We start from the raw sequence: 13,407 nt of genomic DNA, 5'->3' as shown, positions 1-13,407 counted from the left end.
ATCCAAATGTCCCACCATTGCCACACACTAGCACACATTTCTAAACACAACCTTTCCCTTCTATCGGGCACACCAGACACGAAAGAAAAGCAAGTTAGCACGGTTCAAGCAAAACAGGACAACACCTTGTAGACAAACAGAAGAGGCTCACTGCAGAGAGACCAGCAGCAGTGTAAAGATGAACAGAGTCATATCCACGTTTCTGTGCTGCACACAAACACACCGCTAGTTCAGAAAAAGTATAGAGGGGAATTCAACGATGGTGGTATGGCCTCCTGCCCCTGGGCCTTGACAAATCTGTACTTGCCCAATAGGACAGGGGAAGGCGCTTGCACCAGGGCTCTGCAGCACACCTCCATCCACCCAACTTTAGCAATTGCATTTAAAACCCCGTCCGATACACTGAAAGCCATTTGCAGTTAATAATTAGACAAGTCAGCAACACCAGCAATTTTGCTTTACATTCCAAGGGTGCCTTGGGGCAGAGCTCACTTTTCTCTCACACCTGTCAACCATATTTTGCAGATTCTTCTTTTAAAGCAGATGTGCTCCGGCACGAGCCATGTTTTCGAAGTGTTGTTTTTTTGTCTTTGACAACATTCCGCTATGTCACCGGGGCAATGCAAGCGCTCCCCCAACATTACATGCAGTTTAGCCCATGCTTTAGGCCCCACATATCTAAAGAACAAAATGCACTGCTGTTTCCATTTTATACAGGTACCTTTTGTCTCCCTGTACGATACAATCAAAACTGAACTTACCCAGTTCCTTTTGGATGTGCTGAGGGATGCCAACCACAGTGGTTCTCCGCTCCTTTCGCTTCTTTCCAGACCGTTCAGAAGATTTCTTGGAGGTGTCATGCGGTCTAAAGGTAGACCCTACAAATACCCAAAAGGAATTAAGTCAAAATCCTAAACAATAAACAGGTTTAAGAAACAAATACGCCATGGCCCTTAAAATAACAGAAGAAAACAAGAGAAAGTAAGCAAATGGATAAGTATTAAGAAAAAGTAATAAATAAAGCGAGGACCATTGGAACCCGAAAGTTCTCAAACAAGACCATTCCCACATGATGTAGACGAACATTAGCGAGCTAAAGGAACCTCAACGGGCACATAGCAGTAGTCACCAACTGCCAATGCCACAACCAAGAGACACAAGAACCCTCTCAACCCAAGGTCTGATACAAGAGACTTCTGAAGCCCCAAGGGCTGATGTAACAGTTTTCAGAAAATCAATAACTAAAATGCCGGATCTAACAAGGAACAACTAAATAAATGCACTTTTAAAATCGAAGCAACAGTCTTCACAACCACAAACAACAAAGTAACACTTTTCACGAACTCAGACAACTAAATGGTTACTGACCCATAGTTGCATTCCTCCACCATGGGTACCTTTAAAATAGTTATAGCAACTAGGATGTTCACTTGGGTCAAGTAGGTTCCCAGAACAATTTTTAAGATTATATTTCTAATCATACAATGAAAAAATAAATACATAAAGCCTTTTCTCTCTCTTTTTTATTTTCTGCACTCATACTGATCTTGCAGAATTAATTATGTAGTGCCACTCCAGGTCCAGCCTTCTGCTTGAAAGCCACAATTATTTTCTCTGATAGAAGCCTCAGGAGAGCTTGAGTGTATTAGGTATCAGTATGACAAAAAAAACGCTACGGAGAACATCTAATCAAGGTACCCAACTTCTACATCATGGAATCTTCACCATTATTCAGAACCATTGGAATTTCAACAGAGGGGGGAACAGTATAACAAAGTGCATGGGCCAGATAAAGAGAGGACAGGCTATACTAACCAATACCCTGCCCTGGCATCAGGCCACATCTAGAAAACGTGTGCAATGATCTCAAGGTGGCAGCGCCACATGCCTCTACAATAGGAAAGTTCCCCAATAGGACTGCCATCTTCAGCTTTGCTCTTGTGGAGTGGGTTTTTTTGCCCTGGAAGACAACAATCTGCAGTTGGGGTAACACACACCAGGGGTGTAACAAGACTCTGTGGTGCAGGTGGCCCCGATCAGGCCACGGTCAATGAATATGTGAGCTTTGGGGCCCCATCATAGAGTGACACGCCACAAACACAGGCATGAGAACATCCGTTCATCTACACGTAGCTTAAACAGTGAAGCCCCTATACCCGGAGTTTACAAAGCACAAATAACAGTTTTGCTTGCCTCAGGCCTCTAGCTTTCTCTGCGATGTGCCCTACAACCTGCCTCACTTCCTGCATACACTATGCTTTGCTAAAGCCTTAGAATTAGCAACATTGACAGGAAATTGTATTGTCTAAGATTTGTGGAAGTCACAAATGACTTTAGGAACAGCTTAAGGCTGAGCACGCACAACTTGAGATAATACAAGGCTCACCAAGACAAAAAGCTAAATCTTACTAACTATCCTGGCTGACATTATGACCACAAAAGTTACATTTAAAGGAATATGCTTAATATCTTACTCCCCGAATGGCTCAAAAGGAGGGACAGAATTATTGAATATAACAGTAAGCTTCTAAGTTTGAGCTGGTCTCCAGCTAGACCCTATAACATTTTTGATGACCCAAAGAGTAAATATACTTTGCCAAGCTTTCTTTCTATAGGTGGTAACAGCGGACACATCACAAAAGTGCCTTAGTAACTATGTAGTTCACATCGTCTGCCTTTGGAAGCAAGAGGATCCTTATTGCGCAAACACCAGTTCAAAATTCTGGCCTCCTACAGCCTAGCTAGCGTCGGATTCTAGGCCTTTCAAGACGGTTTAGTTGCTGCTCAGACTGCCAACCTCGATTGCTCCTCTACTTCCATCATCTCGTATGAAGTGTATTTAAACTACAGTAAGTAGTTTCCTAGCCTTTGGAAAGCAGCATGGATATGGCACAATTGACACATTTTTGCTCATTTGGCATCATTTTACTTATTTGACAGCATCTCTGCCTTGTGCACCTTGGCATGTGGATCAATGGGTCTTCTCTGATTAATATTCTTTTTTTGGTGTGCACACACACACTTACTTCCATTGCCAGTCTGGCCGAGTTGGTACCGTGCAACTGCGAATTATGTTTTGGTCCCCGCCCCTCCCCCTCCCCGCTCTACTCTCTCACTGGACTAGCTGTAACAGACCATCTAGGTAAATCTCCTCGAGTATAGTAAATTATACTTCACCGCCAATTACATTTATAATTTGCATGCCTATCTCTACACACCTTTTGCTCCTTAATGCTGCTAGGCGTTTGTCCAAAGTCATAACAAGAGCACCCCTCTAGTTGCTCACACATGACAAAAAAAACTTCAAACATAGGATCACAAAGACAACACTGCCAAACACTCTTCCATGGTGCACCTGTCCAATAATGGGATTCAGCACCCCACAACAGTGCATGAATCGCCTTACAAATGATACAAAAGTATAGGCTTATTTTAGTATTAGGCATTCTATCATAACATTTCTGTTAATTGAATTAGCACTTATGACTTGCATACACTTGTACCTATTAAATTATACTCGCTGTCTGTACCTTTGTTTAGTTTCCAGTTCTATGAAGCGGAAGTTAAACCCAAATGTATGTGTAGCCACACAGCTAAATACGATAACAGAACAATTTGTAAAAACGAATTCTAAAAGAATAATAGATTACAACAATTGTAGTAACAATAAAACAATACTATCTAAAGATCATGTCATTGCTTCCCATATCAACCGATAAAGTAATTCTTTGAGAAGATTTTCTAACTTTTCCTAAATGCTGGAAAGGTTAGAAGGAACTGAACCTCCACTGGTAGAGTATTCAACTTACTTGAAATAAGGCGAAAGAAAGATTGATTTCATTTAGACTTTCAAAATCCCAGGTTTTCCAGGATCATAGAAATGCAACATTGTGAGCTCCGAGGCTCACTTGAGAACTTAATTTTCTCTGTAGTATAGCCCAAAGGGGCCTTTAAGCTAGTCACTCACTTTTGTAGAAAAGCATTGCTTCCAGAGTAAGCCAACATGGTTGTTTCCAAACATAAATGATGCAGTCAGACTGTCTAGTTTCAGATGTTACTTTGTTTCCCGCCTGGAGAACATGAGGGTGACAAGGACTGTCGAGGAATGATCACCCAGTAAGGAATTTTATGACTGTGGATGGGATGCCCAGATAGACATTTTTGGGGCGAGTTAAAGGTGGTTTCCATTTTGGTCAGTACATAAAGATCCAAGTGGACCTAATCATTCACGAATCCACCTGTGAATCCCATCCCTACCCCAACGCTTGCACACAACATATATCTGATGAAAGAGCCAATGATAAAATGTTATCTAAACTTTTGGTTATGCGCAGTCTAGAGTCAAGGGTGAACCCAGGGAATGTGTTGAAGAAGATGGAGCTTTTTAAGCTAGATGCAGGAGTAATGGTGCCGGTCCTCACAGGTAACAGAAGAAATCCCATCTTTAAATATCCTGACGATTAAAAAAAAAAAAAAAATGATGAAGATTAACCTTTCCTAACTCAAAAACAAAGATATGATCTTTACAAAAGCAAAATCTAAAGCACATCCTTCACAAACCAAAGATGTGAAGCGATAACTTTCAAAAACTCAGCTATTAGACTAATATTCTCTATAAATCCTAACTACTAATGGAATAAACTTGACAAAACCTTAGGTTGTACCAATATGATCCAATCCAAACAGGTGAAACAACCCTACAGAAAGCCGAAGAACATAATCTAGTAAATTCATAAAGTGAGAACTAAACCATAACGTCATGCAGTCCGAAAATCGGACAAAAACTAGTAGCTTAGTGCACTGGAGATAGAGACACTGATGCCCATGCCATGCTCATACAACTTAGACAAAGACTAGAACTTTAGATCAAAGTTAAAAACAGACCGCCTGACAGATACACAGACTCTTCATCTTACATCTCCGCTTAGGTTTATAATGTTATGTATAAAAACTTGAAATGGTGTCTTATGCCAACACACATCTATAGAATTTAAACCATCTAGGGTTGTACCTCCATGCCATTGAGTGTGAACGAGACTGACTAAACATTGCTCAGTTTAAACCTCTAAATTTAGGGAGCAGATGGAAATAGACCCTCAGACGAGTACACACACTTCTATAAATCACCCAGGGTTTATAGGCTTATGCAGGAGGACAGGAGATACATTATGCAACAACGAGACAAAGCCCGCTCACAGTTAAGTCCAATTAGGAAGAGACGGAGCTCATACAGCACATATGGAGACCTCTATAATGCCTACACTCATAGCTCAGTTTGGGTCCATAATCTTAAACATGATAGAAAATAAATCTCCAGAGACCACCCACCCTACAGTGCAACCTGAATCTGGAGAAAGTGGGAGATAACAGATTGAGAGAGACAGTAAGCAAGAGATCAGGGACAATGTGAGAGAGTTGGCTACACAATAAACCCTCCCACATCCACGCCAAAGCCATTATTTCAATTAATATACACAACTGAAGACACACTCTTTGCAGCCCACACAGAGCCCCCTCCACTATAGCTCATTTTTTATACATAAAATCAGAGAGAAGGGCCACTGTGGTTGAGAGGTGGGTGATTCTCGCTGATGTACCTGTGCGCTGGATCATCTCTGACCGGATGGACAATGAATCCTCAGAGGCATTTTCTGCAGCACAAGACAAGGATCGAGTGCGGAAGGCGACATTGTCATCATCTGCGGCAGCAAGGACCACCGGAGAGGACTATGGGATAAAGAAGAGGAAACACATTCAAAAATCTCTACATGAGGCAATGATGCGTAGATTGTGTGGTGGAGGCAGTTGCAATAGATGGCAAAAAGGAGAAAAAATAACAAGAGAGCGGAAGTTACAGTAGTCTAAGTGTCAAGGAATGGGAACAGAAAAGAGCTGCTAGGAGGAGAAAGGGTGATCAGGGAATGCTACCAAGAACACAGAGACTCCATTTGGAAAGTAACCCCAGAGGTAGAGAAGACTAACTGAGGGTGAGGGCACTGACTTCTGGGAAGAGGCAGACTAGCTTACAGAGCATGGAGGACATGTGTCTGATAATCTATGTAGTTTCTAGCCATAATCTATGTAAGTAGGATTAGCTTTGAGATGGAATTATTACTGGGTTTTTTTCTGAAACACATATACATATACACACACACACTTGGGTGGATATGATGATATTTGCTACACTTACACGATTTAAGAATGTATTTTGACTATTTCGTTTATAATATAATTATGAATGGGCAACACCAGATGGCTCCGAGCCTTGTAATTAACATGTAAATAAAGGCAGCAGTAGTAAAGACGAATAATATGAAATTGTCCAGTGAGGATGTTGATGGTTATGATCAACCTACATGATTTTTTAAGACATTTTGTGTCTTTGTGTTGTGAAATGTAGATATATTGTATGTACTTGCTCTTGTGAGAATATATAATTGTAAATATATTTTCGTATGCGTTTACCAGAGCCCTGATGAAGTCCCTTGTTGGGCCAAAATATGTTGGCTGGGCTCATATGATATTTTTTATCTGAAGAAGATTGAAGAATAAAAATGGAATATATCTTTTACAACCAAATGTGTTTGAGTGTATTTAATGGACGGAATACAAGTATGAGGCTACCAATATACTACAGATCTTGAGGACTCTAATATTTCTAGTTGTGTTAGTGGAATTAAAGACTACACTGATTTTGGAGTGCTTTCATTTGCTGTATGAGCATGGGAGAGAGTGGACTGCTGGGAAGGGGTAGAGAGACATACAGCGACTGGGAGAGAGCATACCTCGTGAAGAAGTTTAGAAGAGGTAGGCAGACAAAGCATGAAAGAGAGTAGAATGTGTTGAAGAGGCAGACAGACGTTCAGAGAATGGGAGAGCGCAGGGAAAATACAGACATAACTATTAAGCACGGAAGAGAGTAAACACTGATGCTGCAAAGAAGAAAGCGAATGCGAGAAAGCACGCCTCAGTTTACAGGGAGAGAGAGTGCAGACTACTGGGAAGAGCTCAACAATTTGAAGGTGCTAATAGTGAGCACACCACTAGGAAGGGACTGACAGACACAGAGGCGGAGAGAAAGATCACACTGCAGACAGACTTACAAAAGGGATGAGGCAGACTCAAACTATAGCCAAGGGCCAGATGGAAAGGGATTCTATGGCAGGACCGGAGGCTTCTGATTATGCTTTCTCATTTCTTTACTGCACAAAACAGCAGCCAATGAAAACTACAAATGTAAAAACAACATTTCCCATGAGGCTTTGAACCACGCCTCTCATACAACAACCAATCACAGTGGCAATAAACATATATAGTATCGAGACACTAATCTGGCCCCCTCTTTCTTTGCTGCTCCGCAGCCCAGATAAGTGCTCTTTACGATATATGCTTATTGTTGCCTCTTGGCTGATTCCATGTATGCTTAGCCTCAGCGCTATTGACTGCTTATTGCTATACTCATTGCTGTGTTTAGCACGACTTCTAACCTTTCTTGTAGGTTGTCGGTTTTTGTTTATATTGCTCGGCCGCCGCGGCGGCTTTTTTCCTCTTTTACTGATTTCGGGGCGGCGCCTCTCTGGCCCGCTCCGCATCGGCCCCTTAGCTTCTTGAGCGCGTGTAGCGCTGTCGGGTCCCCGTTTGTCTCCCCTCTCGCTGCTTCTCCCGCGGCCGCGTTTGCTCGCGGTCCGCGGCTCGGAGGGACTTGGCCCCCCCTCGGGGAAAGAGGAGTGCGCCGGAGCTCGCCTGACGCCCAGCGTGCGCTGACGGTGGTCGCGCGCGTCTCATATGCGCGCGCCTACCTCATTGTGCCTGATTGACGCTCTGCCCCCGGCTGAAGAGGGGTTTACACGCAGTTGGCCAGGAGCCGAGGGCCGTTTTTGGAGAACTTAAGCAGCGTTTTGCCCTCAGATTTAAAATCGGAGCTTCACGACATTAACCCCTGACTTCCCTGTGATTGGGGAGTGGGTCAATTTTTGGGCAGCCTTTCTGCAACGCGATAAGGCTGTTTTCCCTCCATTAGTCCTAGAACTGGACTTAGCCTGATTTGTTTTCCTTGGTATTTCCGGCTCCTGTGCCTGGCACTTCCCCTGCTTGACGCCCTTGCCTGGGCTGTTAATGTGCTTCCCTCTGGGGACTCTGAGTGGAATTTTCAATTCCTGGTGATGATGGCAGATTCTGAATACTGCGATGAGGAGGGTACTGCGTGTGGATACCAGGGACAAGATGAATAATATGAGGAAGAGTCCATGGAGGACTTGATTGATAAAAGGTTGGACGCTAAACTGGATAAAGCTCTTTCCTCAGCCCTACTTCCCTTAGCCAAAAAACTAGAGCTTTTGGCCCCTGGTACACCCCTTCCTCTGCCCAAGCACGACCCATCCCGCCCCCCTCCCCCTAAAAAAGTTGCTGGTGACTCGGCATGGCCCCACGCCCAGTCCAATGGTAAGCTGTGTAAGGCAAAGGAATCTTCTTCGGGCGACAAGGCTTTACCGTCTCGCCCTCCTCCTTCACCCGTCCCCGATACTACCACCACTGGCACGGACACCGATACTGATTCCTCTGACGCTGCCCCACGCAAGCGCACTAAGAAACGGAAGCATGCGTCTTCTCCTGTTATTCCTACCCCCTTTTCTTTTGACCCTTCTGACATTGTACACCCCAGGTCCTCCGACTGGGTTCCTCCCCCCGCTGTGGCAGCCTACATGGAAACTCATCTCCGCAAGGGATTTGACAAGGAGGTCAGGGCCCGCCTAAAATCCAAATGCCCCCGCCCCGACTTAGCCCACAAGGTGGCCATCACTCCGGACATTGACACGTCCATGACAACCTTTCTTAAGAAATACAAGAAAGACCCGAAGAAAGGTATTGATCGCGCGCTCAGAGCGTGCCAAGATAAGGTCCTCGACCTTTCTGGACCTCTAGCAAAAATCTTGGAACTGGCCCTTCAGGCGCAAGAAACAGGGGATGCCATTCACCCTGAGGTCCTGGCGGGTTGGGCTCAACGTGCCATTTGCATGCTCGGCAACGCCAACTGCGCCCTTGCTTCAGAACGTCGGAAGTCAGTGTTACTCCGGATTGATCCTCAGTTGGTAGAGTTGGCTTCGTCGGAGCCGGGTCCTTTAGCGGAAGGACAATTGTTTGGAGACAATTTCGTGAAAGACATTGCTAAATTCGTTAATACTTTTGCCTCCCTCGATAAATCTCAGACCTCCTTGAAGAGGGTGTTACATCAGGTCTCTCATAGGGCCGGGCGTGGTAGAGGACGCTCGACCGGCCGTTATTCAAATCCCGGTCCTCAACGTGGCTACGCCCCTAGGCGGGGCAGAGGATACACACAGGAACCGGACCAGGCCGGTTTCTATCCGTCAAGATCCCGCGGCTTCAGAGGTCGCTATAACCGAGGAGTCAATAGAGGTTATAAGAACTTCGACAATCAGTCCTCGGGTAAGTCAGGTGTGTTCCACTCCGCTGGGAGGCAGGCTACGTCATTTTGTGGTGAATTGGTCACACCTAACGTCAGATGCATGGGTCCTCCAGACCGTCAGGGGTTATCAAATAGAGATGTTGGAATGTCCCCTATAGACCTTCCCTCCCCCACCTCTCCTTTTTTCCCTTCTAGAACAGAGTTTTATCGACTCAGAACTAACAGACTTGTTAGCCAAGGAAGCCATTGCTGTGGGACCCTTCCTTCCCGGAGGTTTCAGCAGCAATGTCTTCCTAGTTCAAAAGAAAGGCGCCGGTCAACGCCTAGTTCTGTATTTGAGAGATTTCAATCCTCACGTTGCATATCGCCACTTCAAGATGGAGGGTATCCAACTTTTAAGAGATCTCTTGCTGGAGAACGATTGGATGGTCCGTTTAGATTTGAAAGACGCCTATCTGACGGTCCCCATCTGCCCCTCTCATCAGAAATTCTTGCAATTTCCTTGGAAAGGGCAGTGGTTCCGGTACAAAGTGCTCCCCTTTGGTCTTTCCTCAGCCCCTTGGGTCTTCACCAAGCTTCTAAAGCCAGTGGTATCTCGTCTTCGGGAGATGGGAGTTCGCCTCATCATCTACCTAGACTACATGCTTATTCTAGCCCAGGAGCGCACCCTCCTTCTCACCCACTTACAGTGGACTGTGTCCCTCTTGCAGAATCTGGGATTCGTTATCAACACCAAAAAGTCAGTGATGATACCGAATCAGCAGATGGAGTTTTTAGGTTTCCTGATAGACTCTGTGTCAGCTCAGCTGCTTCTTCCTCTTCAGAAGATAAGGTCCATCAGGAGGGAAATAGTCTCCACACTGACCAAGGAGAAGATCTCTTTGCGAGTGCTGGTGAGGATAGTGGGCCTCCTGGCCTCGTCTATCCAAGCCATCTTCCCGGGGCCCCTGCATTACAGGGCCCTTCAGAGATTGAAGATCTTTTACTTGCAGAGGAAATTTCATTACGACCACCTTATTCCTCTCTCAACGGAAGCTCGAGAGGAGCTTCAGTGGTGCCTGGATCATATGTCAGCCTGGAATGGCCGGGCCATCTTCGGCGCAGCCCCGGATGTGATAGTCGAATCGGACGCCAGTCAATGGGGCTGGGGCGCTCGCTGTGGGGATTTTACCACAGGAGGACGCTGGTCGGCGGACGAACTAGCATTGCACATAAACTGCCTGGAGTTGTTGGCAGGGTCGTTCGCCATCAGGTCTACCTCACCACTGAAGAGCAATTGTTGTATTCTCCTCCGAATGGACAATGTCTCAGCGGTGAGATACATCAACCGCTTAGGGGGGACGAGGTCCCGAATGTTGGTTCAAATTGCGAAGGAATTTTGGCATTTCTGCCTGGATCGCAAGATCTCGGTGGTGGCGGAGTACCTTCCGGGGAAGTTCAATCAGGTGGCGGATTGGAACTCCCGATTTCTCCGAGACTTCAGCGATTGGAGACTCCATCCATTGCTGTTTGCTCAGATCATGACTATGCGAGGCCCTTGTCAGAAGGACTTGTTTGCCTCCCGCCTCAATACCCATCTCCCACAATATTACAGTTGGAGACCGGATCCGATGGCGATAGGGACGGATGCGTTCCTTCACCACTGGGGGCGGCGGAGGAATTATGCCTTTCCACCGTTCGCACTGATTCCGAGAGTGGCGGCGCTGGTACGCCGACAGAGGGCGACGATAGTGTTGGTGACTCCGTTTTGGTCGACTCAGCCGTGGTTTCCCACACTGTTGGAGTTGTCTGTGGATCTCCCCTTCCGGCTCCCTGTCTTCCCGACCCTTCTGCAGGATCCGGTGGGAGCGTGCCATCCCTTGATCCTGCAGAACCAGTTGACCTTAATGGTGTGGACGCTCTCCGGAGACATGAATGCCTTGTAGGCCATTCACAAGAGGCTTCCGGCTTTATGCAGCAGGCGTGGGCTCCTTCCCCCCGGAAACAATACTCTGCTTCTTGGAAGAAGTGGGTGGGTTGGTGCCTTTCAAAACAGGTGGATCCCGTGGGATCAAATGTGACTGAGGTATTGACTTTTCTCTCTGAGCGTGCAGCTGCAGGCCTGGCTTACAGGTCGGTTAACAATTTCAGGTCTGCAATTTCTGCTGGTCAGGACCACATTGACGGTAAACCAGTGGGGATGCATCCCCTGGTTTGTAAGTTGCTTAGAGGTGTGCGTGTGGCTAACCCTCCTCGGCCCAGGTATTCCACAATGTGGGATGTTACAAAGGTGCTTAATTTGTTGGAAACCTGGCCCCATAATGGTGATTTGTCTTTGAAACAGCTCCCTGCTAAGCTCACTATGCTTTTGTGCCTCATTTCATGTCGCAGAGTTTCGGATGTTAGAGCTTTGGATTTGGCTGGTAGGATGTTTTCTCCTCAGGGTGTCTCCTTTGTGATCACACGACGTACTAAGACCATGTCACGCTCAGTGGAATATCCCGCCTTTCCTCATAACAGCAAGCTGTGTGTGTTGCAATGTCTCAGATGTTATGAGGAGCGTACTTTTGCACACAGGGTTGATCCTTTGGGACAATTGCTCATATCTATTCAAAAACCCTTCAAACCTGTCGCTGCGGCTACTTTGGCCAGATGGGTTAGATGGATCATGTCTGAAGCTGGCATTGATATCTCTGCTTATGGTGCGCATTCAGCTAGAGGTGCGATGGCTTCTAAAGCCTATTTACTAGGGTCCCGCTTAGAAGATATCCTCAGGGCGGCTGATTGGTCTTCGGCCTCAACGTTTAAGGTGTTTTATTATAAGCCTATTCCACATGTTTCTGATGCTGTGCTTGATGAGCTTGATTTATGAGCTTTGAACAAGCATAATCAGAAGCCTCCGGTCCTGCCATAGAATACAAAATTTTCTAGCTATCGCGACAAGAATTTTAGATTCTATTAAGGACACGGAGGCGAGGATTATCCCACCCGTTGGGACAGTTATGTAACTGTGATTTTGTCTTGTAATGATGTTGTTTAACAACTTTGTACCCACCCTCTGAGAAATAGGATTTGTGGGCTTCTTTTCTCAAACCTCTTTTCTGTTTCAGGAAACGATTCCAACAAGAGTTAACTGCCTCCTGTGGATGATGCTGCTGTCCCTTCCTGGTGGAGGATGATTCCTTGTGGTTCTGGATTTCTATGTTGGGATTTCCTATAGGATCTGTTCTCTCCGTTGAGAGTTAAGACTTTGTTCACTATGACGAGACTGTTCGCGCAAAGAAAGAGGAGGCCAGATTAGTGTCTCGATACTATATATGTTTATTGCCACTGTGATTGGTTGTTGTATGAGAGGCGTGGTTCAAAGCCTCATGGGAAATGTTGTTTTTACATTTGTAGTTTTCATTTTCATTGGCTGCTGTTTTGTGCAGTAAAGAAATGAGAAAGCATAATCCTCGCCTCTGTGTCCTTAATAGAATCTAAAATTCTTGTCGCGATAGCTAGAAAATTTTGTATTAACACATATTATAAAATGAGTGCATGCCATTAGCCTGGTACTGTCCAAAGACTAGCAAAGAGAAAGCAATAAAGAATGCGTGGCAAAAAAGTATGCCAGGGACACTGAATTCGACCCAAGAGGGCAAGTGGCAAACTGCGCAGGCGCAAGGAAGGTTAAGCGAAGAACCTTGCGAAGAGAGAGCCCTCACATGATCCTTCAGAGAACAGCCCGGTATTAGCAACAATTGGGAAGGCGGGCTGGGGTAGTTGAGGGTTTCCTTCAGATTAAGTAGTAATAAGGTACTCACCACAATGCTGTTGGTGTCCGTCTCATCTCTGTCATTTTTATGGTGTTTGTGTTTATCTGAAATGGCAAAACCAAAACAAAAGGAAACATCATGCCAGTGTCATATTATCTAATAACCAGTTTGTGGCAGCATTACAGAGCATCTTGCGGGCTTCTGATGTTCACCAGGCTCGGGCCAGCATTTACAAACCTCAGAAAG

General features: G+C 45.5%; 1 protein-coding gene across 1 annotated transcript in view; it reads right to left on the bottom strand.

The window, feature by feature from the left end:
• The window catches only part of NHSL3 (NHS like 3), a 336,808-nt gene that overhangs the window by 86,249 nt on the left and 237,152 nt on the right, over positions 1-13,407 (bottom strand). The window contains exons 3-5 of the mRNA XM_078680739.1: positions 13,210-13,265; positions 5,598-5,727; positions 762-878 (exon numbers count right to left, since the gene is read on the bottom strand). Of these exons, the coding sequence (XP_078536865.1) occupies positions 762-878; positions 5,598-5,727; positions 13,210-13,265 (303 nt within the window). The remainder of the gene's footprint in view (positions 1-761; positions 879-5,597; positions 5,728-13,209; positions 13,266-13,407) is intronic.

The sequence above is a fragment of the Lissotriton helveticus genome, chromosome 3_1 (assembly GCF_964261635.1).
Source record: "Lissotriton helveticus chromosome 3_1, aLisHel1.1, whole genome shotgun sequence".
NCBI lineage: Eukaryota > Metazoa > Chordata > Amphibia > Caudata > Salamandridae > Lissotriton > Lissotriton helveticus.
This window is presented reverse-complemented; position numbering and strand designations above follow the sequence as displayed.